Here is a 24,657-nt window from a genome sequence, read left to right as displayed (position 1 = left end):
GTTCTAGAAAGAAGCTCTTCACCTTTGGAAAGACAAATAACTATTTACAACAATATTAACCCAGTAATAAGGGGGGGGTGGAGAGAGAGGAAACATCTTTACATTTGAAATGCGTAGGGTCATATGTGCTTGGAAAACTGATTGATTCTCCAGCTACCTATTGCAGATATCTAAGGTGTCTCCAAAATGGCAAAGATTATGTACACACACTCTCTCTCTCTTCCTTCATGAATTGGCCCGCCAGATCATACTCACTGATTCCCTAGAGGTTCCCTCAAGAACAATAACATGGATAGTGGTGTTCCCTCTACCAGCCTGCAGAGACTGTTCCTCATGGTGCCCCCAGAAAGTTGTTTCCATGAGGTCAGGGGAAGGGAAGAACGAGGCTTTAGATGTGGCATCCTCCCTTCTGTATCTCCTCATCCAGTTCCATCAGACTGATCCTCCTTTCCAATGGAATGGAGGGGACAGTCTGCCGCCTGCTCTTTACGTCAGCGCATATCTATGATAGTCTTGAATTTTGTAAAAACATAGACAGGGTTGGAAGGGACCTCAGGAGGTCCTCTAGTCCAACCCCCTGCTCCAAGCAGGACCAATCCCCAATTTTTTCCCAGGATCCCTAAATGGCCCCCTCAAGGATTGAACTCACAACCCTGGGTTTAGCAGGCCAATGCTGTGGATGGATCTGAAAGTGAAACACATGAAACAAAACCTGGTTTCTACCATTGAGGTTACTTTAATGAGCTGCTGTACAGCAGAAGAGCTCTCAAATCTCCATGCATCAGGCCTGCTCTTTGTACTGCAGCATAGACTGCTCACTTCAGCAGCTTCCGTGTTAGGTCACGCTGGACAAGCTGAAGTTTCAGACAACACTCTGTCTGATTCAGAGGTCATTTTCCTGCACGAGAGTTTGCGATAGAGAAGACGCTGCACATACGGAGATACAAGGAAGGGCAGATAGCCATAGCTGGAGCCAGGCATAACGCCAGCTGGCAATATAGAGATCTCCTATACACATGGCTTGTAGTGCCTCTACAATTTCTGAACCAATGTGTTGAAATGTCCCATGCTACATCCGTCCCTCATAGGGCAGGGACGATCAAATGAGGATGTACCATATGGTGATGCCAACTAAGGCTAAAAATAATAACACCAAACTTGACTGACCTGTGATCTAAGCCAGAATTTGAAAAACTAAACTTTCCCTTCCATAGCACGTCTCCTCCAACAGTCTCAAAGCACTTCTGAAACACTGATAAGCTTCACAGCACCAGAATGTAAGTATATTGTACCAGTTTTACTGGCTGGGCAATGAGTCAGTGGTGAGAAGAGACTCTAGAAGTCCAACTACCCAGATCCCATTGTTCTAACCATGAAGTAACTCCCCTTCCATTTGTAGAGAGAAAAGGTTAGCACATTTGGCCACTATACCTCCAAATCTCTCTCTCTCTCTCTTTCACACACACACACTCTCTCTATCTCTCTCTCTATCTCTCTCTCTCAGTGTCAAGCCAGAAATTATTGCATTGAAATATCTTCCTGTTCTCTTTCATTTGTAATACCTTCATAGAAGATTGACAGCGAGAGAAATTGTATTGTCAATCTCATCCCTACCTATTTGTCAGACATGGATCACAGTGCTCTGGTATCCTTGGAGTTTGAAATTAACAAAGCATTTCCACTTGCCACCTCTTGGGTTTCTTCTCTTATCACTGGGTAACCTATCAGCATACATTGTAGGCTCTGCAAAAGCAAAAGCTTTTTTGTTTGTTTGTTTGTTTTAAAATTTCTAAGTGACACAGCAATAGATTTTGAAGGTGCTACTAGGTTTTTTGATGATGTTTCCTATGGGATTACAACAGTTTTCAGGAAATGTTAGAAATGTGGGGCTTACGGCACTTGAAGGCATCAAAAAGTATGTTTTCTTTTAGTTCAGTAAATTGTGATTTACTAATTTGCATTAATCCAGATGAAACACCCGAATCAGAACATGGATCTCATTGTTTCTATGTGTCTCAGAGCTCAACATCTGTTTATATACTTTCTATTCAGGTTCTTATACAGCTCTCATCACCATGTTAGCTGAGTGCCTTCCTGAAGCGCATTAAGCAATGTGACTAGCAGCTGTCATTTATGGTTCTTTGTTCTCTTTTCCTCTCTCCAGCAGGAAATTATGTATTGTATTATTTGTATAATGTGGTGTGTGTTTCTTCTAGTAAGACATAACAGCGCTGAGCAGGAAGACAACAGTTCCTCTCTGCGAGCAACACATTGAGTCACAGCCAACTTAAAACCAGAAATAGGTCAACAAAGAAAAGGAAATCAGAGAAAAAAAACAACAAAAATGAACAATGATCTGAAGGGATTTACTGGAAGAACAATTCCAAGATCCAAAGGCATTGGGCCCCAGTCCATTGCAATGGCCTTTGCGGGCAGGAATCCTGGCAGCAGAAGGTTCATTGGAGGATTACAGCAACACAAGAAAGCCACAATCTTCCTTAAATTAGGGACCCCAAGCAGGCCAGTGCAGCTCCCAGTATGGCAGTGTTTATGAGGGAGGGGCACAGTCAGGGGATATGATGATTTAATGCTCCTATGACACTCTATGGAAATTAAAGCTGCCCACCCCCAGTGGAAATAGCTGCCTGCCCTCCATTACATGATGGATTCCGCCATTCCCTGGAACACACTAGATCAGGCTGGCACAGGGAGGTGCAATGTGCCCGTAGGGAGCTGGACCAGGATCTCTTTCTGAGAAGGAAGAAAAAGACATTTTTAAATTCTTAGATTCTGTGATAGGGGCCCTGGGACAAGGAAACAGACAAGATGGCCTTAGGGCTTTTCCATCTCATGTGTAGATATTTTAAAAAACCCTAACAAAGCAGAACACTGTACATATGATTCTCACCTAGGGACTGGTTGAGAGAGAGAGAGAGAATTAACCACCCATGACAGATGTTAGTCAGTCACATCACTTAGTGCACACTGGTGGAAGATTCTCAAGTACTACGGTGAACTGAGTGGTATTCCAGTCTGGTAGTTTATTGTTGCAGCCACAGGCGGAGAGTGCTCACGATCCAGCTCAAATGGGAAAATTCTTTCTACCTGCTCATTCCCTGGGAATAAACAGCTGGCAAACATTTTTCAGTCATTATAGCACCATGGAGACGTATCCGGGTCTAGAGTTGCTTGCCTGAGCAAAATGGATGGCATGCCCTATTACTGCACTTTGCATCAAAGGATCTCCAAGCCCCGTACAAACATTAAGAAATTTAGCTTCATATCGCCCCTATGAGATAGGGAAGCATTATTATCCTCTTTTGGAAGTCAAGGAGACCCAGAGAGATATGTGACTTGCCCAAGGCCAAACAGAAAGTCAGTGTTGGAGCTGGGAATAGAACCTACATCTCCTGATTTACCCAATGTGACAAAATTAGATGATATTAGAATCACAGAATATTAGGGTTGGAAGAGACCTCAGGAGGCCAATCCCCTCCTCAAAGCAGGACCAACACCAACTAAATCATCCCAGCCAGGGCTTTATCAAGCCAGGCCTTAAAAATCTCTAAGGATGGAAATCCCACCACCTCCCTAGGGAACCCATTCCAGTGCTTTGCCACCCTTCTAGTGAAATAGTGTTTCCTAATATCCAACCTAGACCTCCCCCACTGCAACTTGAGACCATTACTCCTTGTTCTGTCATCTGCCACCGCTGAGAACAGCCGAGCTCCATCCTCTCTGGAACCCCGCTTCAGGTAGTTGAAGGCTGCTATCAAATCCCCCCTTACTCTTCTCTTCTGCAGATTCCCTCAGCCTCTCCTCGTAAGTCATGTGCCTCAACCTCCTAATCATTTTCGTTGCCCTCCGCTGGACTCTCTCCAATTTAGCCACATCCCTTCTGTAGTGGGGGGACCAAAACTGGACGCAATACTCCAGGTGTGGCCTCACCAGTGCCGAATAGAGGGGAATGATCACTTCCCTTGATCTGCTGGCCAATATGTCGTTGGCCTTCTTGGCAACAAGGGCACACTGCTGACGCATATCCAGCTTCTCGTCCACTGTCACCCCCAGGTCCTTTTCTGCAGAACTGCTGCTTAGCCAGTCGGTCCCCAGCCTCTAGTGGTGCATGGGATTCTTCCATCCTAAGTGCAGGACTCTGCACTTGTCCGTGTTGAACTTCATCAAATTTCTTTTGGCCCAATCCTCCAGTTCGTCTGGGTCACTCTGGACCCTATCCCTACCCTCCAGCATATCTACCTCTCCCCACAGCTCAGTGTCATCTGCGAACTTGCTGAGGGTGCAATTAATCCCATCATCCAGATCATTAATAAAGATGTTGAACAAAATTGGCCCCAGGACCGACCCCTGGGGAACTCCGCTTGATACCGACTGCCAACTAGACATCGTGCTGTTGATCACTACCTGTTGAGCCCGACAATCTAACCAGCTTTCTATCCACCTTATAGTCCATTCATCCAATCCATACTTCTTTAACTTGCTGGCAAGAATACTGTGGGAAACAGTATCAAAAGTTTTGCTAAAGTCAAGATATATCAAATCCACCACTTTCCCCATATCCACAGAGCCAGTTATCTCATCATAGAAGGCAATTAGATTAGTCAGGCATGACTTGCCCTTGGTGAATCCATGTTGACTGTTCCTGATCACCTTCCTCTCCTCCAAGTGCTTCAAAATGGATTAGTTGAGGACCTGCTCCATGATTTTGCTGGGGACTGAAGTGAGGCTGATCCGTCTGTAGTTCCCCAGCTTCTCTTTCTAACCTTTTAAAAATATGGGCACTATATATGCCTTTTTCCAATCATCTGGGACCTCCCCCGATCACCATGAATTTTCAAAGATAATGGCCAATGGCTCTGCAATCACATCAGCAAACTCCCTCAGCACCCTTGGATGCATTAGATCTGGACCCATGGACTTGTGCAAGTCCAGCTTTTCTAAATAGTCCTTAACCGGTTCTTTCACCACTGAGGGCTGCTCACCTCCTCCCCATACTGCGTTCCCCAGTGCAGCAGTCTGGGAGCTGACCTTGTCTTTGAAGGCCGAGGCAAAAAAAGCATTGAGTACTTCAGCTTTTTCCACATCATCTGTCATTATGTTGCCTCCCCCATTCAGTAAGGGTCCCACACTTTCCCTGATCGACTTCTTGTTGCTAACATAGCTGTAGAAACCCTTCTTGCTACCCTTCACATCCCTTGCTAGTTGCAACTCCAAATGTGCCTTGGCCTTCCTGATTACATGCCTGCATGCTCTAGCAATATTTTTATACTCCTCCCAGGGAGTCATCTGTCCCAATTTCCACTTCTTGGAAGCTTCTTTTTTGAGTTTAAGCTCACCGAAGATTTCACTGTTAAGCCAAGCTGGTCACCTGCCATATTTTCTATTCTTTCTGCACATCAGGGTGGATTGTTCTTGAGCCCTCAATAAGGCTGCTTTAAAATATAGCCAGGTCTCCTGGACTCCTTCCCCCCTCATATTAGCCTCCCAGGGGATCCTGCCCATCAGTTCCCTAAGGGAGTCTAAGGCTGCTTTTCTGAAATCCAGGGTCCATATTTTGCTACTCTCCTTTCTTCTTCTTGTCAGGATCCTGAACTCAACCATCTCATGGTCACTGCTGCCTCGGTTGCCACCCACTTCTACTTCCCCTACCAATTCTTCCCTGTTTGTAAGCAGCAGGTCAAGAGGGGCACGGCCCCCAGTTGGTTCCTCCAGCACTTGTACCAGGAAGTTGTGTTCCTGGATTGTCAATGTATTGCTGCGTTATGATATTCTGGGTTATGATTGTTTCCAGCGGAAACTAAGGCTTCCAGTGAGCATGCTTAATTGCAGCTTCTCTCAATGACCATCTCAGTATATTATTCTGCAGAGTGCCACTTCTTTTATATCTAATATAGAGGACAAGGCAAGGAAAGCTTCAATTTGGATCAAGATGTGTTCACCTTCAGTATGGAGAACAAGCCAGAGAGACAAGTCCAGCCACTTGCTTCCATAATCCCCTTCCTGATGCTAAAAGTGACCATAGGCTCTGTCTTATATAAATTTTTGCTCTCAGACATGTGATGTGCCACATATGTATATGAAGTATCAGTGGCTTTGCCTGTGCTTTGGCTGGTGAAGCCAAATCAAATCTTTCACTTGACTCTCCTGTCAAGTTTTCTCAATTGCCCAAGATCAATACTCAAATGCCTCTAAAAAATTAAAAGTTTTGTCAAGAATAGCGTCTTGTCTCCAGAAGATTGAAAGAAATCGGTAGAAAAAATTTCCAGCCTTTTGTGAGCTAAGGATTCCTTGCCACTGCAATAAACATAGAATCATAGAATTGTAGGACTGGAAGGGACCTCGAGAGGTCATCTAGTCCAGTCCCCTGCACTCATGGCAGGGCTAAGTATTACCTAGACCATCCCTGACATGTGTTTGTGTAACCTGCTCTTAAAAATCTCCAATGATGGAGATTCCACAACCCCCCTAGGCAATTTATTCCAGTGCTTAACCACGCTGACAGATAGGAAGTTTTTCCTAATGTCCAGCCTATACCACCTGTGCTGCAATTTAAGCCCATTGCTTCTTGTCCTAGCCTCAGAGGTTAAGAAGAAAAATGTTTTTCCCTCCTGCTTGTAACAACCTTTAATTTACTTGAAAACTTTTATCATGTCTTATCATAGAATCATAGAATATCAGGGTTGGAAGGGACCCCTGAAGGTCATCTAGTCCAACCCCCTGCTCGAAGCAGGACCAATTCCCAGTTAAATCATCCCAGCCAGGGCTTTGTCAAGCCTGACCTTAAAAACCTCTAAGGAAGGAGATTCTTCTCTCAGTCTTCTCTTCTCCAGACTAAACAAACCCAATTTCTTCAATCTTCCCTCCTAGGTCATGTTCCCGCTTGACTGTGACCACTGATAACTACTCTCTGGGAACGGTTTTCCAGCCCCAGTTATGTACCCACCTAATAGTAGCTCCATCTAGGTCAGGGATGGGCAAACTACAGCCCGTGGGCTGGATCCGGCCACCAGCTGTTTTACGCCGGCCCTCGATCTCCCGCTAGGGAACAGGGTCTGGAGCTTGGCTCGCTCCGGCGCTCCAGCCAGGGAGCAGGATCGGGGCCTGCTCCACATGGCTACTGGAAGCTGCGGCATGGCCCCCCTCTGGCTCTTACTCACTCCAATTGCCCCGCTCCAGTGGCCAATTCCGGCACTCCAGTGGAGCTGCAGGGGCGGTGCCTGCAGACAGGACAGCGTGCAGAGCCGCCTGGCTGCGCCTCTGTGTAGGAGCCAGAGAAGGGATATGCTGCTTCTTCCGAGAGCCGCTTGAGGTAAGCACCACCCGGAGTCTGCACCCCTGAGTCTCTCTCCATGCCTCAACCCCCTGCCCCAGCCCTGATCTCCCTCCAACCCTCCAAATCCCTCGATCCCAGCCTGGAGCACCCTCCTGAACCCCAAACCCCTCATCTCCAGCCCCACCCCACAGCCTGCACCCCAACTCCCTGTCACAGCCCTGATCCCCCTCCCGCCCTCTGAACCCAGCCCAGAGAACCCAGCCCAGAGCACCTTCCTAATCCCAAACTCCTCATCTCTAGCCCCATCCCACAGCCCACACCCCCCTGCCCCGCAACCCACTTCCCCAGCCCAGAGCCCCCTCCCACACCCTGAAGTCCTCATTTTTGGCCCCACCCCAGAGCCCGTACCCCCAACCAGAGCCCTCACCCTCTCTTGCACTCCAACCCCAATTCTGTGAGCATTCATGGCCCGCATATAATTTCTACTCCCAGATGTGGCCCTCAAGCCAAAAGGTTTCCCACGCCTGATCTAGGTTGTAGTATATTATACTTTCTTCCATTTCCCTGGGGAAGAGGATATGTGGGACTCTTACCAGCATTGCCAACATGGTTAGAAAACCAGGTCCCTATTTGACCGGATAGTGCATGACTCTATCAGTGTAAAATAAATAAATCTGTGAGTCTTTAAGATGCCACTGGACTCCTTGTTGTTTTTGTAAGTGTAGTTTTTCACAGAAGACTGAAAGGACCAAGGCTCACCAGTGCCTGCTTCTCTGCAATAGCTACAATTAGCTCGTGTATGTTACACCCATTTGATCCTAACTGATGATCCCTGCTCAGTGCAGGAAGGAGAATCTCTCCACCAGGTCTCTGTCGATATACCATTGACCAAAATAAATGATATTCCAGACCCACATTTAAGAACATAAGAATGGCCATACTGGGTCAGACCAAAGGTCCATCCAGCCCAGTATCCTGTCTACTGACAGTGGCCAATGCCAGGTGCGCCAGAGGGAGTGAATCTAACAGGTAATGATCTAGTGATCTCTCTCCTGCCATCCATCTCCACCCTCTGACAAACAGAGGCTAGGGACACCATTCCTTACCCATCCTGGCTAATAGCCATTAATGGACTTAACCACCATGAATTTCTCCAGTTCTCTTTTAAACCCTGTTATAGTCCTAGCCTTCACAACCTCCTCAGGCAAGGAGTTCCACAGGTTGACTGTGCGCTGTGTGAAGAAGAACTTCCTTTTATTTGTTTTAAATCTGCTGCCCATTAATTTCATTTGGTGGCCCCTAGTTCTTATATTATGGGAACAAGTAAATAACTTTTCCTTATTCACTTTCTCCACACCACTCATGATTTTATATACCTCTATCATATCCCCCCTTAGTCTCCTCTTTTCCAAGCTGAAAAGTCCTAGCCTCTTGAATTTCTCCTCATATGGGACCTGTTCCAAACCCCTAATCATTTTAGTTGCCCTTTTCTGAACCTTTTCTAATGCCAGTATACCTTTTTTGAGATGAGGAGACCACATCTGTAAGCAATACCTTTTTTTGAGATCACATTTGTGATCTCCAAGTTGCAGTGGGGAGGTTTAGGTTGGATATTAGGAAAAACTTTTTCACTAGGAGGGTGGTGAAACACTGGAATGCGTTACCTAGGGAGGTGGTGGAATCTCCTTCCTTAAGATATTTTTAAGGTCAGACTTGACAAAGCCCTGGCTGGGATGATTTAGTTGGGGATTGGTCCTGCTTTGAGCAGGGGGTGGGACTAGATGACCTCCTGAGGTCCCTTCCAACCCTGATATTCTATGATTCTATGATTCTATGATCTATGTAACCAAGCGCATGTGCGGGAGAATCACTGGTGCAGATGCATTTTATCCACATGATTCTTCACAACATTAACCATCTGAATGGCTGTCAAAATTCTGCATGGCACCTACATGAGACTGGGAATGTTATAATAATGTAATTATGTGTATTTATACAGAGCCTTACATCCAATGACCTCAAAGCCCTTTATAAACAAGAGATCCAGTAAGCCTGACGTCGCCTCAGGAAGGTAGGTATTACTATCCCCATTTTACGCATGGGGGAAATGGAGACACAGAATAAGATGGAGCAACTTGCCCAAAGCCAGGCAGCCAGTAAGTTGTAGAGCTTGGAAAAGAACTCCTTACTATCAGGGAGTTGAAAAACTTCTTACTAGTTACACTATCCTAGCGTCCATTTTAATGGATGCTCAGAAAAGACACATACCAGCCATTACACTTTGTGTCGTAGCAAAGTCGATCTCACACTGCTTCCTGTCTGTTCAGGAATATGCTGCTGCTATTTTAACAACAGGCTCCCACAGATATTTTCTCCCCTAGCCGGTGATAAAAGCCTGTACTTTTAGGCATTTGCAGAAAGGAGGGGCTGAGAGTCTGCGGAATCATTTGTTTCCCCACTGAATCAAAACTGCTTGTTCATAACCATAACCAAAGCCAAACCACTGCACAAACAAACTTGTACTAAGGGCATTGTGCAAGGAGTATCTGGAGCTTGTTCCTAAACAAATATGCACAGCATGCTGCTAGCATAGCCTGGGGGCAGCTTGTGTAATCTGAACTGTCATGGGGGAGGGGAACAGTGCTTGTAGAAGAGAGTCTCCTTCCCCAAGATATTTTTTTTTTTTGAAAATACATGACACATGGTGCAATCTGGTGCATAACAGAGGGAAAACTGTTACTTTTCAGAAGTATTGTTTTCTGAGCCTTAGGCATCACTCATCTCTGGGAGGGGGGTTCAGTGATATTCAGAGCTGGCCTGGCTCTGTCAGAGGCAGGGAAATCACCCCAACCAACTCTTCCTGAGAATGGCAGAATATTTAGCAAGCGGCTACTAACAGACCCCTAGCGCCCTCTCCTGCCCATCCCCATACCAGTCTGGGTCTCACAACACTTGCCCGCAGAACACAGGCAGGGCTGACCCTCCACTGTTGGGCCTTACAGCTCTCCTCAGCAGAATCCGGGCTGGGTTAGTGCTGTTTTCACAGGCTTTAGTTGTGGGGCATGCAATGGCTCCTCTCTTGATGGTCACAAGCACCCCGTGTGACCTCAGGCCAGGCCTGCACGTAACATATTTCAGGCTGCCAGCCAAATGGGCAACATGCACATATGTCTCCAGTCGGCAAGGGGATTCAAGGCAGGACAGAGCAAGCTATTTACAAGAAGGCCAAGACCTGACCCTTTAACCACAGTAATGTGCAGGTTAACGTTATGAGTAATTCAAATGGATGTGCAGCCTCTGGACTGATTCCAGCTAGGAAGTGACTGAAAACACACACACACACCTCAAGTTCTTTTTATATAGTAGCTGGCCAGTGTCCATACCATATAATTATATGTCTTTGCTGTCAAGCAGACTATATTACACTCATAACTTTGTTTTTACTCAGGTGAATTGCTGCCATGACGCACACGGTAACTGCTAATAACACTTCACCTGTCCACAGCACCTTTCTTCTGAGGATCTCAAAGCCCTTCACACACATTAATTAATTCACCCTCACAACAGCCTGGATTTTGCAGGTGGGGAAAGTCAGGCCCAGGGAGGTACCCTGTGGCAGAGCCAAGTATAGAACCCCAATTTCTTTGCCAAGATTTTAAAAAGTGACTAGTGATTTTGGGTGCCTACATTTTTGGCTGCCCAACTTGAGACACCTTAATGGAACCTAATTTTCAGAAAGTGCTGAGCTCCTGCTCTCTGAAAATCAGGACCATATAAAGTGACTCAGGTCAGGCACCTAAAATATGAAGTCACTTTTGAAAATATTGGCCCATTGTGCTCAGTCCTAGGCTTTAGCCCCAGCACCATCTTCCCATATTTCCTTCCTGGATTTGTCTCCTTATGTTCATTACAATATTCATGAAAAAAGCTTTGTCAGTGGTCTTTATGTATTTTGCTTGATGTGCTCTTCTATTACAAAGTCTAATGGCCAAATTCTCCTCTCATGAATACTGGTGCAACCCCATCAACTTCAGTGGAGTTCCTTTTGTGTAGCGTAGAAAAGAATTTGCCCCCTAATGTTCACTATATTAAGTCAAGGCTAGATCTTGCTGCCACAGAGCTCAATGGAGTCTTGACATGCACTTCACTGGAAACTGCATCAAATCCTTATTTTGTCCATTTTGTAGTATTGAAGGAATTAGTGCAACATGTCACTAAATGTTTTAAGGTCCTTCTGGTCTGTACAGCATTCCCTGGGAGGACTGTTTGCATGAAGTTCTTAAGATGCATTTTTGTGCCTTAGTTGTTTGAAAACCTACAGTGACATGATTCCATTTGCAATCAACCGAGCTTGTTGTAAGCGTGCAAAGTGTGTTAAGCAATTTTTTGGTTTTCCTGTAAGGATCATTCAGATCCTGCTTCTAAAATTGTCTCCCAGAATGTGAGGAAGTCAGACATTGATTCTGAAACCTGAGTGACCTAACTTCAGGAAAGCAACATAAAGCATGGGGAAAAGCTTCTCTGCACAGCATTCAACATGGATTAGGAGATGATCATAATGGTCCCTTCTGACCTTAATATCTATGAGTCTATGAGTCCATGAGGAGTGAATTCTTGTGTCTCGGTTCTCCTAGCACATGCACAAATCCACATGACAGCTCAGATCATCTATTTTTATAGTATTCAAACTCACAGTGAGCTGCAGCCAAATACACTTCCACACACAAAGCCCATGATGCCTTTTCCTGGGCTTTAAATTTTGGGTGGGATTCCTGACACATTCATAGCTTTCTCTTCAACAAAGATAAATCTCTAAGAAGTAGGTCAGGTGGCAAATGCCTTTAAAGCCTTGCCAAGTTCCTAGAAGCAAACTCTAGATTTCTTTGCAAGAGAGTTGTCTAAGGGTCCAGACTGTTGTGCAGGTAGTTAATACTGTAGATGGAGATGTGAAACAGAACGCCTCTCACTCATATTTTCTCTCAGACTTTTGGAAGTGAGCTTAGTGCTGGTAAAGTGCTGGGTTAGCAACTACAGAACATGGATAGCGGTCAGTGCAAACATTCCCCACATTGCCATGCCAATGTGCTTCAATTCTGACCTGGAACATAACCAAAAAAATAACTATTTTCTATCACCAGCAAGGACTGGCTTCAGACCAGCGTCCCAGCAAAGAAAGGCTCAGAAACCAGTAATCAAATCCTTAAGCCTTCCAGTCCCACACAACAACACAGTCCATTATCAGGCACTTTGACCCGCAACATTTGTGAGGAAGACTTATGTGTCTCTCTCATCTCAGGAAAGAACTCAGGAGTATAACTGCTGATTGGGCCAGAATAATGGCCGATTTCAGAGCTTCCTTGTGCCACACATCGTTAGCACTCTTATTGCAGCTTGTTTCTTTGAGTTTCACTTCGTAGGCATCATCACAAAAAAATATTAGCTTTGTTTTACTTGCACTTGGACACCCTTGAGAACAAAATAAAGTTGATGGGAACAAAGGTTTTGTGGCTAACTCAATAGGTAATCTGAGTTACATTCTTGACTCTCCCACAAACTCCGTGTGTGACTGTGGGTATGTTACGAGCCTCAGCTTCTTCATCTGCAAAACAGGGACAATCATGCTCTCCTACCTCAGAGGGGGTTGTAAGGCAAAATTCATTAATATTTGTAAAACACTTTGAAAAGTCTTATTATTAGGCAGGGCTATACCTGTTTTACTCCAGCGCTTTAAAACAAAGCATTGGTCATGTAACTTTATAACTTAGTAAAATTATCTAATAAGAAAGTATCAGGTGATCAACTTCACACCATAAATATACAGCATGGTTTGTCCAAGAATCTCAAAGCACTTTGCAAACATTAATGAATCAAACCTCACAGCTCTGATCCTATCAGGTAATAAGTATTACTACAACTACGTTGTGACTGAATGCACCCCTATATTCACACCCTACACACTATTGTAATAAACTTTGTATAAAATATGAAGTTCCCTGTATATTTATGTCCGATTTGTGTCCATTTATTCTTTTACATAGGGACTGTCCGGTTTGGCCAATGTACATGGCAGAGGGGCATTGCTGGCACATAATGGCATATATCCCATTAGTAGACATGCAGGTTGGACATCAGGAATGGTAACACACAAAGGCCAGAGGGGGAACACTTCAATCTTCCTGGACATTCAATAACAGATTTGAAAGTAGCTATACTTGAACAAAAAAACTTCAGAAACAGACTTCAAAGAGAAACAGCAGAACTAAAATTCATTTGCAAATTTAACACCATTAATTTGGGCTTGAATAGGGACTGGGAGTGGCTGGCTCATCACAGAAGCAGCTTTGCCTCTCCTGGAATTGACACCTCCTCATCTATTGTTGGGAGTGGACTGCATCCACCCTGATTGAATTGTCCCTGTCAACACTGGTTCTCCACTTGTGAGGTCACTCCCTTCTCTTCATGTGTCAAGATGTAAGCAGAGTCAGGATGAGCTCCACCCTGACATCTGGCGGTGAGGTGTGACAAGTTGTGGAAAAGAACTTCAGGAGCTGATCTCATTTGCATAGGCACACCCACCCCGCCTAGAATAAGGCCATAGCTGCCCAAATGGTCACTTTGGCTGCTGTGGGATCCCCAGTGTCTCTGTTATTGGGGCAGGAAGAATAAATTGTTATTACCCTGATTACGGGAATCAAGGACAGTGGAACTGTACTTGGCCTTTTGTTATGATGGAGGCACTCGCCATCAACTAAGTAGCACTCGCTAGGCAAGGGACATGGGTTCCAAAACTCTGTGACTTAAGAGAGGTTGGGGATAGGTATTAATAGTTGGTGGCATGGGCCCCCTGGTGAGGGCTTTACATGCTAATTGCACGTCCTCCTCTCTCCACTGTGGAATATCAGAGCTAATTTTGGTTCCATTGGGAGTCTAGTTACAGGCTGCTGAGCTGAATTCACTTTGGGCCAATGGTGCACCAGGACTGAGGCTCCCTTACTACAAGCTGAAATCACAAAAGAGCTGAACTGACTAAGAGCTGAAATCACTGAGTGCTGTGTTAAGGAGTGGGGGAGCCTGAAGATATATGGTGGAGCAGTTTGTGGGACGGTGAGCCCTCGGCTGGTGGAGCAGAGCAGTTCATGGGGCGGCTGGCAGAGTGGAGCCCCATGGAGAGGTGGAGCCATCAGCTTTGGACCATGTAAGGTGCCCCTTACTCCCCCCCCATCTCCACCCAGGTTGGGAGGTAAAGCTCCACAGATAAACTTTCGAACTCTGGGGCTGCCCTGACCAGGGACAGAGACTTTTGAGTCGTTGGGCTTTTGGGACTTTGGGTGATTTGGGGTTGCTGGACTCAAGAACCAAAGGGAAAGGACACGTCCCAATTTGCTTGGGGTGGGTTTTTTGCTCATGGGTTGTGTTATGAATCCTGGTGGTGGTGTTTCCACAACATAATGCCACATTGTTTCTCTCTGTTATTAAAAGGCTTTTTGCTACACTCAGACTATGTGCTTGCGAGAGGGGAAGTATTGCCTCTTGGAGGCGCCCGGGGAGGGGAGAGGGGTGGTATATATTTGTCCCAGGTCACTGGGTGGGGGCTCGAGCCAGTTTTGCATTGTGTTATTGGAATGGATCCCCTAGATACTGAACCAGGCCCTTGTTGCTGCCAACTCTGACAGGCAGAAGGGTTACAAGTATATTTGTGTATGCATGTGAAGAAGTGAGGTTTTTACCCACGAAAGCTTATGCTCAAATAAATCTATTAGTCTTTAAGGTGCCACTGGACTCCTTGTTGTTTTTGTGGATACAGACTAACACAGCTACCCCCTGATACTTGATAGTTACACACAGACACTCAGGGTGCGACCTGCATGCTGTTTGGCTGTTTGTGAGCAGCCCATCTTGGGAGTTACATTAGCAAGTCTTTGTGAGGTACACAAGGTTGCAGGGCAGGGGTGACACAACCCCTCACTGGGCTGGATTGCACCCCAGAACTTGATACATATGATAGATGGATGAAGAGCCTCAAAAGCTCCAAGACACTGAGAAGGAAGATCCTGATCCTGCAGAGTTATGCCAATGCTTAACTGTAAGTGCATGAGTAGTTTCACTGGGTTCAGCAGTGTACTTCATTGCTTTACAGTTAAGCACTCACATAAATCTCTGCAGGATTAGGGTCTAAATGACTTGCCCAAGCTTGCCCAGCGATTCCTCAGATGGCAGGAGAGAGAGCACTGAACCCAGAGTCCCTCCCCTCTTTTCTCAGCACTAGGCTATCCTTTTCCAATTCAAATGCCTTATAATACTTTTTGTACACTTGTTGTGACATGATAAGAAAAATGACCAGATTTTGGGAGCTGGGCACTTTTGAAAATCTGGCCCATCGGTAGATGCCTAAAGGGGAGTGAAATTATTTTGAAAATCTGGCTCCAATAATGGGTGCAGAGAGTTTAACAGTGAAAGGTTAAATACTACAAACATGGTAAGTAAAACTTGTGTTGTAACATCCTTTTTGCAGGATTTCGTTTTAGATTAAAAGCACGTTTTGCCTCGTTGAATTTCTGCAAGTAGGGAAATCCATATCTGAGCTTTAAGAATCATGTAATAAAAAGAAATAAGGACAGATGACTGCTGCAGAAACCAAACACTTCCTTTTCTTTCCTTGCCCGGTGACCTTGTGGGGATCGTAGCATGCTTGAGGTATCTACCTTGATATTGAGAAATGGGTTCCTGCAGAATATTCGTCTGGATTGATCCTCAGAGCTGCTCTCTGTAATGGTGGCTGCCATTCTGTGAGTTACACTTTATATGCCTGCCGGAAAAGAAATTATTCAACACATTGCTTAATGTGCAGATGGGTAAACTCTGCACAACACTGCAAAACCCAGTAGAGCTTTGTAAATAATGACACAGCTGGTACCTGGCCATAGTAAGTCAATACTAATTATTATTAACAATATTTATTAACTAAATAACATGTTACATCTGCAAAGCATGATACGAAACATTAATACACTAATCAACAGGGTGAGAGAGAGGTTAAGAACTATTAGCCCTCTTTTAGAGTTGGGGAAACTGAATCTCAAAGAGGTTAAGTAACTTGCTCCAGGCCACACAGTGACTCAGTGGCAGAGCTAGAATCAATATTCTGGAGTTCCCAGCTCCCAACTATATGAATAAAAAAATAATTTCATAACTCTGCACTCATTACAGGCTCTACTGCTCTCACAAGTCTACCCAAGTTTCACTCGTGATTGCTCCCTTTTTTCAACCACTCGGGCTTTCTGCTTTCTTCCATATACTACCACCCACCTGTCCGGAACAGCTTCCCAGTGCAGGCCAAACACTCCCCAAGACCTCACCCATTCCACAAAGTATTCCAGCTACAAGTATTTGTTCTGTGCTTTTTTATGATACCTGGGGAAATCTGTGACCCAGTACATATCTGCTGCTAAGTTTTGTTGGAGGGTACTCGTCTATTTGCAGTTTCTTATCAGAGAGGACAGGATCCAAAAATCTGAGCTAAGACAAGCCAGAAAAAGGTGTACGTGGAAATGTGTTCCCCTGGGGCAGGTAGTGGTGCATGTGGAGATCCCTTCCCATGGATCAAGTATTTCTCCTGAGCAGATTGGGGTGGATGCTTCCGAGTGGATTCCTTCCCTTGAGCATGGAGACGTCGTCCCCTAAACTAATTGGGAATGGATACAGAGCTACTTTCCTTTCAGTTGATGGGCTGAATGTGGAGAAGGAGATGGCTCCCCTCCAGCCACGGAGATGGCTGCAGATGCAGAGGAAGTGATGCCTGCTCCTGAATTAACTGTGGGGTAAAGGGAGGCAAGCTCTTCTTTTCTTCACACAGTTTTATCAATTCTGGTGCAAGAGCCTCGTTCCCTCTCCACCTCATTTCCGTTTGTAGCATTTTCAAATCTCACCTGAAAGCATCTTTTCATACTTCACTTCTCTCTCCATCTGTGTTTGTTTTTTTTATTTTAAAGGTGAAAGTGAATTTAAATCTGTAAAGCTCAGTGTGGACAGGGTGTATGAAAGATGCTTTGCAAAATGGAGTTGTATACTAATGTAAACAACTTATCTGAAGTGAACCCTTGGAGGGATTCCCATTGTACAACAGCCCTCCTCTGATGTGCTGTGTTCCATTTTTCCTTTTGGCTAAATCTGTAAATTGCATGATGTGCAGAAAGACTGCTGTCTTTGTTCTGCTTTCAGTACCCAGACTTCCTGATTCAAAAGTTGTAGCGTTCAGAGACATATTAACCTCTTCTATGTCAAACTGTGGGGTCCTGCAGAGGGATCAGTTCTTGGCCCTACACTATATACATCTTTATCAAGACCTGGAAGGAGAAAATATCATCACTGATAAAGTTTGCAGATGACACAGAAATTGGGAGAGTGGTAAATAAGGAGGAGGACACGTCACTAATTCAGAGCAACCTAGATCACTTGTAAATTTGGTGCAAGCAAACATTGTGTTTTAATACAGCTAAATGTAAATGTATACATTCAGGAACAAAGACAGTAGGCCACATTTACAGGATCGGGGACTCTATCCTGGGAAGCAGTGACTCTGAAAAAGATTTGGGGGGTCGTGGTGGATAATTAGCTGAGCATGAGCTCATAGTGTGACACTGTGGCCAAAAGAGTTAATGCAATCCTGGGACGCATAATTCAAGAAGGATGTTGTTAAATTGGAGGGGTTCAGAGAAGAGCCACAAGAATGATTACAGGATTAGAAAACCTGCTCTATAGTGACAGACTCCAGGAGCTCAATCTATTTAGCTGAACAAAGAGAAGATTACAGTCTTAATTACTTAATTACAGTCTATAGGTAACTACATGGGGAACAAATATTTAATAATGGTCTCTGAAATCTAGCAGAGAAAGGTACAACACAATCCAATGTCTGGAAGTTGAAGCTAGGCAAATTCCGACCGGAAATAAGATGTATATTTTTAACAGTGAGAGTAATTAACCCTCAGAACAGTTTACCAAGAAGGGATTGTGGATTCTCCATCACTGACAATTTTTAAATCAAGATTGAATGTTTTTCTAAAAGATCTGCTCTAAGAACTAATTTGGGGAAGCAGGAGGTCAGACTAGATGATCACAGTGGTCCCTTCTGGCCTTAGAATCTCTGAATCTTACACATTTCTTCTCTCCATTTCCTTCTGATAAACCATTCCTTTTATGCATAATTCCTGGGCAACATTTATATTTCGGAGGATTAGCTGCCATAAACTCTAGTGTAAATAGGGAAGGGGATGCTTTAAATAGTTTCATTTTCATAGTAACAGCCGTGTTAGTCTGTATTCGCAAAAAGAAAAGGAGTACTTGTGGCACCTTAGAGACTAACCAATTTATTTGAGCATGAGCTTTCGTGAGCTACAGCTCACTTCATCGGATGCATATCGTGGAAACTGCAGCAGACTTTATATATACAGAGAGAATATGAACCAATACCTCCTCCCACCCCACTGTCCTGCTGGTAATAGCTTATCTAAAGTGAGGAGGTATTGTTTCATATTCTCCGTGTATACACAAAGTCCGCTGCAGTCTCCACGGCACGCATCCGACGAAGTGAGCTGCAGCCCACGAAAGCTCACGCTCCAACAAATTGGCCAGTCTCCAAGGTGCCACAAGCACTCCTCCTCTCTTTGCGAACACAGACCAACACGGCTCTATTATTACCAGCAGGACAGTGGGGTGGGAGGAGGTATTGTTTCATATTCTCTGTGTATATATAAAGTCTGCTGCAGTTTCCACGGTATGCATCCGATGAAGTGAGCTGTAGCTCACGAAAGCTTATGCTCAAATAAATTGGTTAGTCTCTAAGGTGCCGCAAGTACTCCTTTTCTTTTTTCATTTTCATATAATTCTATTTCCCCCCAGGACAGAAAATTGATCAGCTGATGCAATCTGCATCAACGAACAATTTTATTGTTTGCTGTAAAGCTTGACAAAATCTCAAGTGAACTCAAATATTGGTTTAACTGTGATGTTTATACAGCTCTTAAAGGTATTTCACAGCAGACATAAATCTAAAAACATGAACTACACAACAGGTATCTACAAGTTTCATACTGGCCTTGGTTGCTGCTCTCAGTCCTGTTCCAAGAGAACAGGTTATGCCATACTAAAACACGGTATGGGATTAAAAAGTAACTACAGTAATAAATTAAAGCATCCAAGAAAAGCCTATTTGGACCTCTGGAAGGTTAAATGATACAGTGGTATAAACACCTGATCTTGTGTGCACTACAGCATCCCGTGTTGCTAGCCCTGTGGAGCTGGACTGGTGATGAATTACAACTACACACTTCTTTAGTGTGATAAGGATTTAGAGATGGTCCCTTAGCTTAGGGGCAGGATGGGTGTCAAAATGTATGGGAGTGGGGAGTAATAAGTGTCCAGCACAAATATTTTTATGGTGCAAAATGCAGTGCTATGCATGTTTATGGGTAAAGTGACTGTTAAGTACTTTAGGGTCTCAGTGTAAAAATTCTCCCATGTCCTCTGTGTGGTTTAGAATTTTCAATAGCTCTCAATACCATAGCATGTAAGTGCCGTACTGCTAAATTAAACCTGCATAGTAAGGTCTATAGGAGACTTTGAGGACTGTACTGCTCTTCACCATCTACATGTTACAGGGAGTTCTTCCTTAGTAATTATTTCTTGTTGATCTTCTAGTATGTTTTGTGAAAGCAGTCAGACTCTGAGTTAGTCTAACCTCTTTTTTTAAAAAGTTTTACAAAACCAATCACTACTAGACATATTTTCATTACAGTATGAAAAACAGGTATAAAATGTTGTAAGAAATCCATGGGAGTCTTGGACTCCAGGGTTGTCCTTTTGTTGTTCACCATAGCCACATTGAATTTCATAGCATCACCAAGGATAGAGCTCAGATCCTCCTCCTCCAACAGAGTCCATTACCACTTGAGTTAAAGAAGAATCTACATTCGCTGTTAGCAGTATAGGGCATATAACACTCAATCGAGCAGTTTTGAGTCCATCCAGTCAAGGGCACTGGTTCATGTACACTCTGGTGTGTTCATTACAATAATCTTGTTTTGTTTTTTAATTTGGATTATAAATTTCCTTGCAGTGCTTGCAAATCAATATTGTATCAATGAGCTAATGCATGAGAATCAAAATACGAAAGTAGACAAACCACATAAATAGTGAAACATAAAGTAGATTTTCAGAATTCTGTCAGTTTAAATAATGTAAGGCACAATTCATAAAAAGTAAAGAAGTTTAGTGGGTGGATGATAATAATTTTAACAAAGATGTGCTTGCAAGAATGAGGGGAATATCAGATGAAAGAATAGAAAAAATATTTTTATAAACCAGGCAAGACAAATAACCAACTTAAAGAATGGTTTCAGAGTAACAGCCGTGTTAGTCTGTATTCGCAAAAAGAAAAGGAGGACTTGTGGCACCTTAGAGACTAACCAATTTATTTGAGCATGAGCTTTCGAAAGCTCATGCTCAAATAAATTGGTTAGTCTCTAAGGTGCCACAAGTACTCCTTTTCTTTCAACTTAAAGAAATAATTGGATAGACGAGGTTAGATAGAAACACATAGACATTTAAAAGGGAAAACAAGTTGTAACCAGGCAATGAAAACAACAGAGTCTCATTAATTTTTCACTTCTTCAAAAATCAAACCAGGCTACCAGTTATTCACACCAGAGCTGTATATATAACCCGCAGTCAATGCTCCCCCAGTTTATCAAAACCCCTCCCGGGGGCTGGGCTTGCTGTACAAAAGCACTGTCCTCCATTTTGAACCCTTTCTCTTTACAAATAGATCCCGAAGTACAAAAGCATCCATTTAAAATAATGGGTTTTCCAGGTGAGGATTCCTCAGTGAATCTGCACCTCTAAGGAACGAGAAGAAGAGGAAATTTATTCTTTCCTGAAATGGAGGCTGATTTTGAGTTTGCAGTTCATGCCAGTAGAGGAAAGAGATGGCAAATACTGGAACAGTGTGTCCAACCTGCCTTCTCCCTAATTAAAATAATGGAGAAGAAGGGAGGGAAAGAAAACCAGAGGGGGGAAAAATCCTTTCCCCCTGCTTTGGATGGGACTACACGCCTGCTTAGCTGGGTCAAGGCTGGAGCTAAACAAATTGCAGGTCCCACTATCCCAGAAGAGGCCTGCATTCCCAGGACTATGTTCCTGACCTCCTTATGCCCAGCAATGTGTTCCCATGCCACAAGGCTGTACTTTAACCTATTCATGCACCCACCTGCCACTAAGGGGGAGATGTAAAATACTGGAGTGGTTTTCTTTAACTTAATTTGAAAGCCAACAGAAGTAGGGCCTAATTCATTTCGACTGTGGCCCAGTGGATATAGCACTAGACTAGGAGGTCTAGGTTCTCTTTCTGGTTCTACCATTGGCCTGCTGGGTCATCTTGGGCAAGTCATGGCACTGCTCCATGCCTCAGTTTTCCCACTGTAAATTGAAAGTAATGGTACTTACTTTGTAAAATGCTTTGGGATCTACAGATGAAAAGCATTATATAAGAGCTAGGTGTTATTGCACAGGGATGGATTGGGCCCATTATTCCATATTCTTTCATTGTAAGAAACACTGGAACACTTAAAACAAAGGGAGTTGTTTATTGTTTCACTAAATGCCTGCATTCTAGAGTCAGCTCTGAACTATAGAGGTACTTTGTCATAAGCAATAACCAAAATACAGGGGGACATGGATCAGTGTTCACGTCGCACTCCCCGGCAGTACCCGGCCCAAGCCAGGGAAGTTAATGATCCACCCAGCGGACCAAGTTCGGTGATGAATCCTGGTCACATGCCACCTGAAGCACATTGCGCATACGCTAGGAAGACCAAAATAAGAGCTGCTGCAATATACAGCCTGACCTGTCCCATCTCCTCTCTGATAACATTACAACGGAATACTCACAATTCACCAAGCAGGCCTCCACTTCATGGAAATTTGACTCTACTGTAAAACTTCATTTGAAAGAGCACAGCCATGAATTCTGCTTCATATATTGGACCAGGAGATGTTGTAGACAAGTACAGTTCTAACCAGGGCAGGGGAGCTGGAAACTATTTTGTGCCATCTCCAAGAATGCCAAATAGGACCAGCAATTGTTTAAATACCACCCAGAGTTACACAAGCTGCCGTGTATTCCCACTACAATGGAATTTTGCAAGATCTTTTCCCAGGCAATAATACTGTGTTTACAGGATCCATTAGCTCACTGGACATAGCCCTAGCTGTTTAAGAAGAGGTTCTTACTCACACTGTGTAAATACAATTCAGGTTTGCATTCAGGGTTCTGTGGGAGATCTCAAAGATCACTTTCCAAATAAGAATGCTTTGCAGTTCCAGTGACACACAGCAGCCTCCTTGTGAGGCTCTCAGTGTGATTTACAAACACAAAGCAAATAAGCATTGCAACTCCTGAGGAAACGTCCACCAGCTTTAATTAGCTGAACAGGAGTAATTTAGATAATGTTTGTAGAACTGTACATGTTTGTACTCTGTTTAATTAGCTTAACTAGTTAATGTAGAATCCTTCCTTAGGACATACCTGACACCTGGCACAATAGAAAGGCAAACTCTTTATAGTCTCTGGTAGGGATGATCGAGCAGTATTTTCCAAATGGGGTAGATGAGCTCTGTTAGAGACAGGGAAACTTCCCCAGCCCTCCCAAGAGTTTGATGGTAGTATTTTAACAATGGGCTCACAAGAGACCCCAACAGCCTTCTCCAGATTATCGCTGATCAAATGTTTTCTTCCCTTTTCTGCACTTTAGTCTATACCTGAGACTCTTCATGGTGCAGATGGGCTTGTTTCTATGCAGTGAGTGCTATTTTTCAGGTGCCCACTAGTACTGCAATAGCTGGGGAAGACAGGAAAAAGCTCAGTCTGAGTTGGGTACTTTCCTTTGCTCCTGCTGAGATGTTGACTATAATATTGCAGCAGTTTTCAAGCCCTGATTTTATAAACTGGATTATTGGTAGCCATCCCACTTTGGGCTAAGATCCCATCTCAGTGCACAAGCTAGGGGTTGAGCTAGGTCAGGACAGTGATGGGAGACTTCTGAGGAATCCCCAGGTGCTGTAGCATGTGGTTTTCCCGATTCAGTAGGTGGCATTCTTACTTCTGAACAACTGTCTTCCTGTGCTTTTAATGGGCACTGTGTTATCAGAGATTCTGTCTTTCATAGGAGAAGTAAGGGCTTGTCTACACTATCCGCCAGGTCGGCGGGCAGCGATCGATCCAGGGGGGGGTCGATTTATCGTGTCTAGTATAGACGTGATAAATCAACTGCTAAGCGCTCTCCCTTTGACTCCGGTACTCCACCAGAACGAGAAGCGCAAGCAGAGTCGACGGGAGAGCATCAGCTGTCGACTTACCGCAGTGAAGACATCGCGGTGAGTAGGTCTAAGTACGTCGACTTCAGCTACACTATTCACGTAGCTGAAGTTGCGTATCTTAGATCGACCCCGCGCGGTAGTGTAGACAAGCCCTAACTCTGAGGTCCTGACCACTCATCGTTATTAAAGATACCATGGCACTTTTTACAAGGGATGGGGATGGTTGGTGGAGTGTGTGTGGGGAGTTTGTAGGGAGGGGCTCAATTCTGCTCCCTATTACACCCTAACATTATTGATTTCAAAAGCCAAGAGTGCATTAGTGCTGGAGTTGCGACCAAACTATAATGTTCTGCTTCACTAAATTCCTCCCTTCAATTTAACTTGAATATACAACAGAATTAGGCTATGTCTACACTATTACTTATGTGGGAGAAACTTATGTCTCTCAGGGGTGTGAATATTCCACCTCCCCAGGCAACATAAGTTTTGCCGGCATAAGCACTGGTGTACACAGCACTGTGTCGGTGGGAGAGCTTCTATTGCGGACATCGCTACCGCCGTTCGTTGGGGGTGGATTAATTATGTCGACGGGAGACATTGGCATAAAGTGGCTATACAAGAGATTGTACAGCAGGACAGCTGCGCTGCTGTAAGCTCTGTAGTGTAGACATAGCCTTAGCCTTCTCTTCCTGTCCTAAATTGTTGTATAGTGGAAACTTTTGCTGTTATCCAGCTCCTAAGGTCTACCCAAGGTGGCTGCATCCCTGCAATGGGTTAAATGAGCCCTATGTGCACAGCTGACATATCACATTAAGACTGCAAAGCACTTGGGACTGACAGGTGCTATATCAATGGAAATTCCCTAAAGGATTAACAATTGCATGAGCTTTCTTGGCTTATATTGGTGGGTTTCAGATTTAATCTTTATACGCATCACTTGTCCAGAGAGCTGTTATCTTATTCTAGCAGCTATTTCCAGCATTTTGTTTATTACC

General features: G+C 44.2%; 1 protein-coding gene across 4 annotated transcripts in view; it reads right to left on the bottom strand.

Annotated features, from left to right (window-relative positions):
• SLCO2B1 (solute carrier organic anion transporter family member 2B1) overlaps nucleotides 1–24,657 on the bottom strand; it is a 110,168-nt gene that overhangs the window by 70,670 nt on the left and 14,841 nt on the right. For 3 of the 4 annotated variants that reach the window (XM_084617421.1, XM_084617423.1, XM_084617422.1), the window contains one exon: nucleotides 15,994–16,097. The exons of the other annotated variant lie outside the window; for it this stretch is intronic. In XM_084617421.1, coding sequence (XP_084473547.1) covers nucleotides 15,994–16,074 — 81 coding nt within the window. In that variant the 5' untranslated portion in view covers nucleotides 16,075–16,097. The remainder of the gene's footprint in view (nucleotides 1–15,993; nucleotides 16,098–24,657) is intronic. 4 annotated transcript variants of the gene reach the window in all.

This window comes from Lepidochelys olivacea, assembly GCF_965140295.1.
Source record: "Lepidochelys olivacea isolate rLepOli2 genome assembly, chromosome: 1".
Taxonomy (NCBI): Eukaryota; Metazoa; Chordata; order Testudines; family Cheloniidae; genus Lepidochelys; species Lepidochelys olivacea.
The sequence above is the reverse complement of the archived record's forward strand: the minus strand, read 5'-3'. Positions and strand labels throughout refer to the sequence as shown.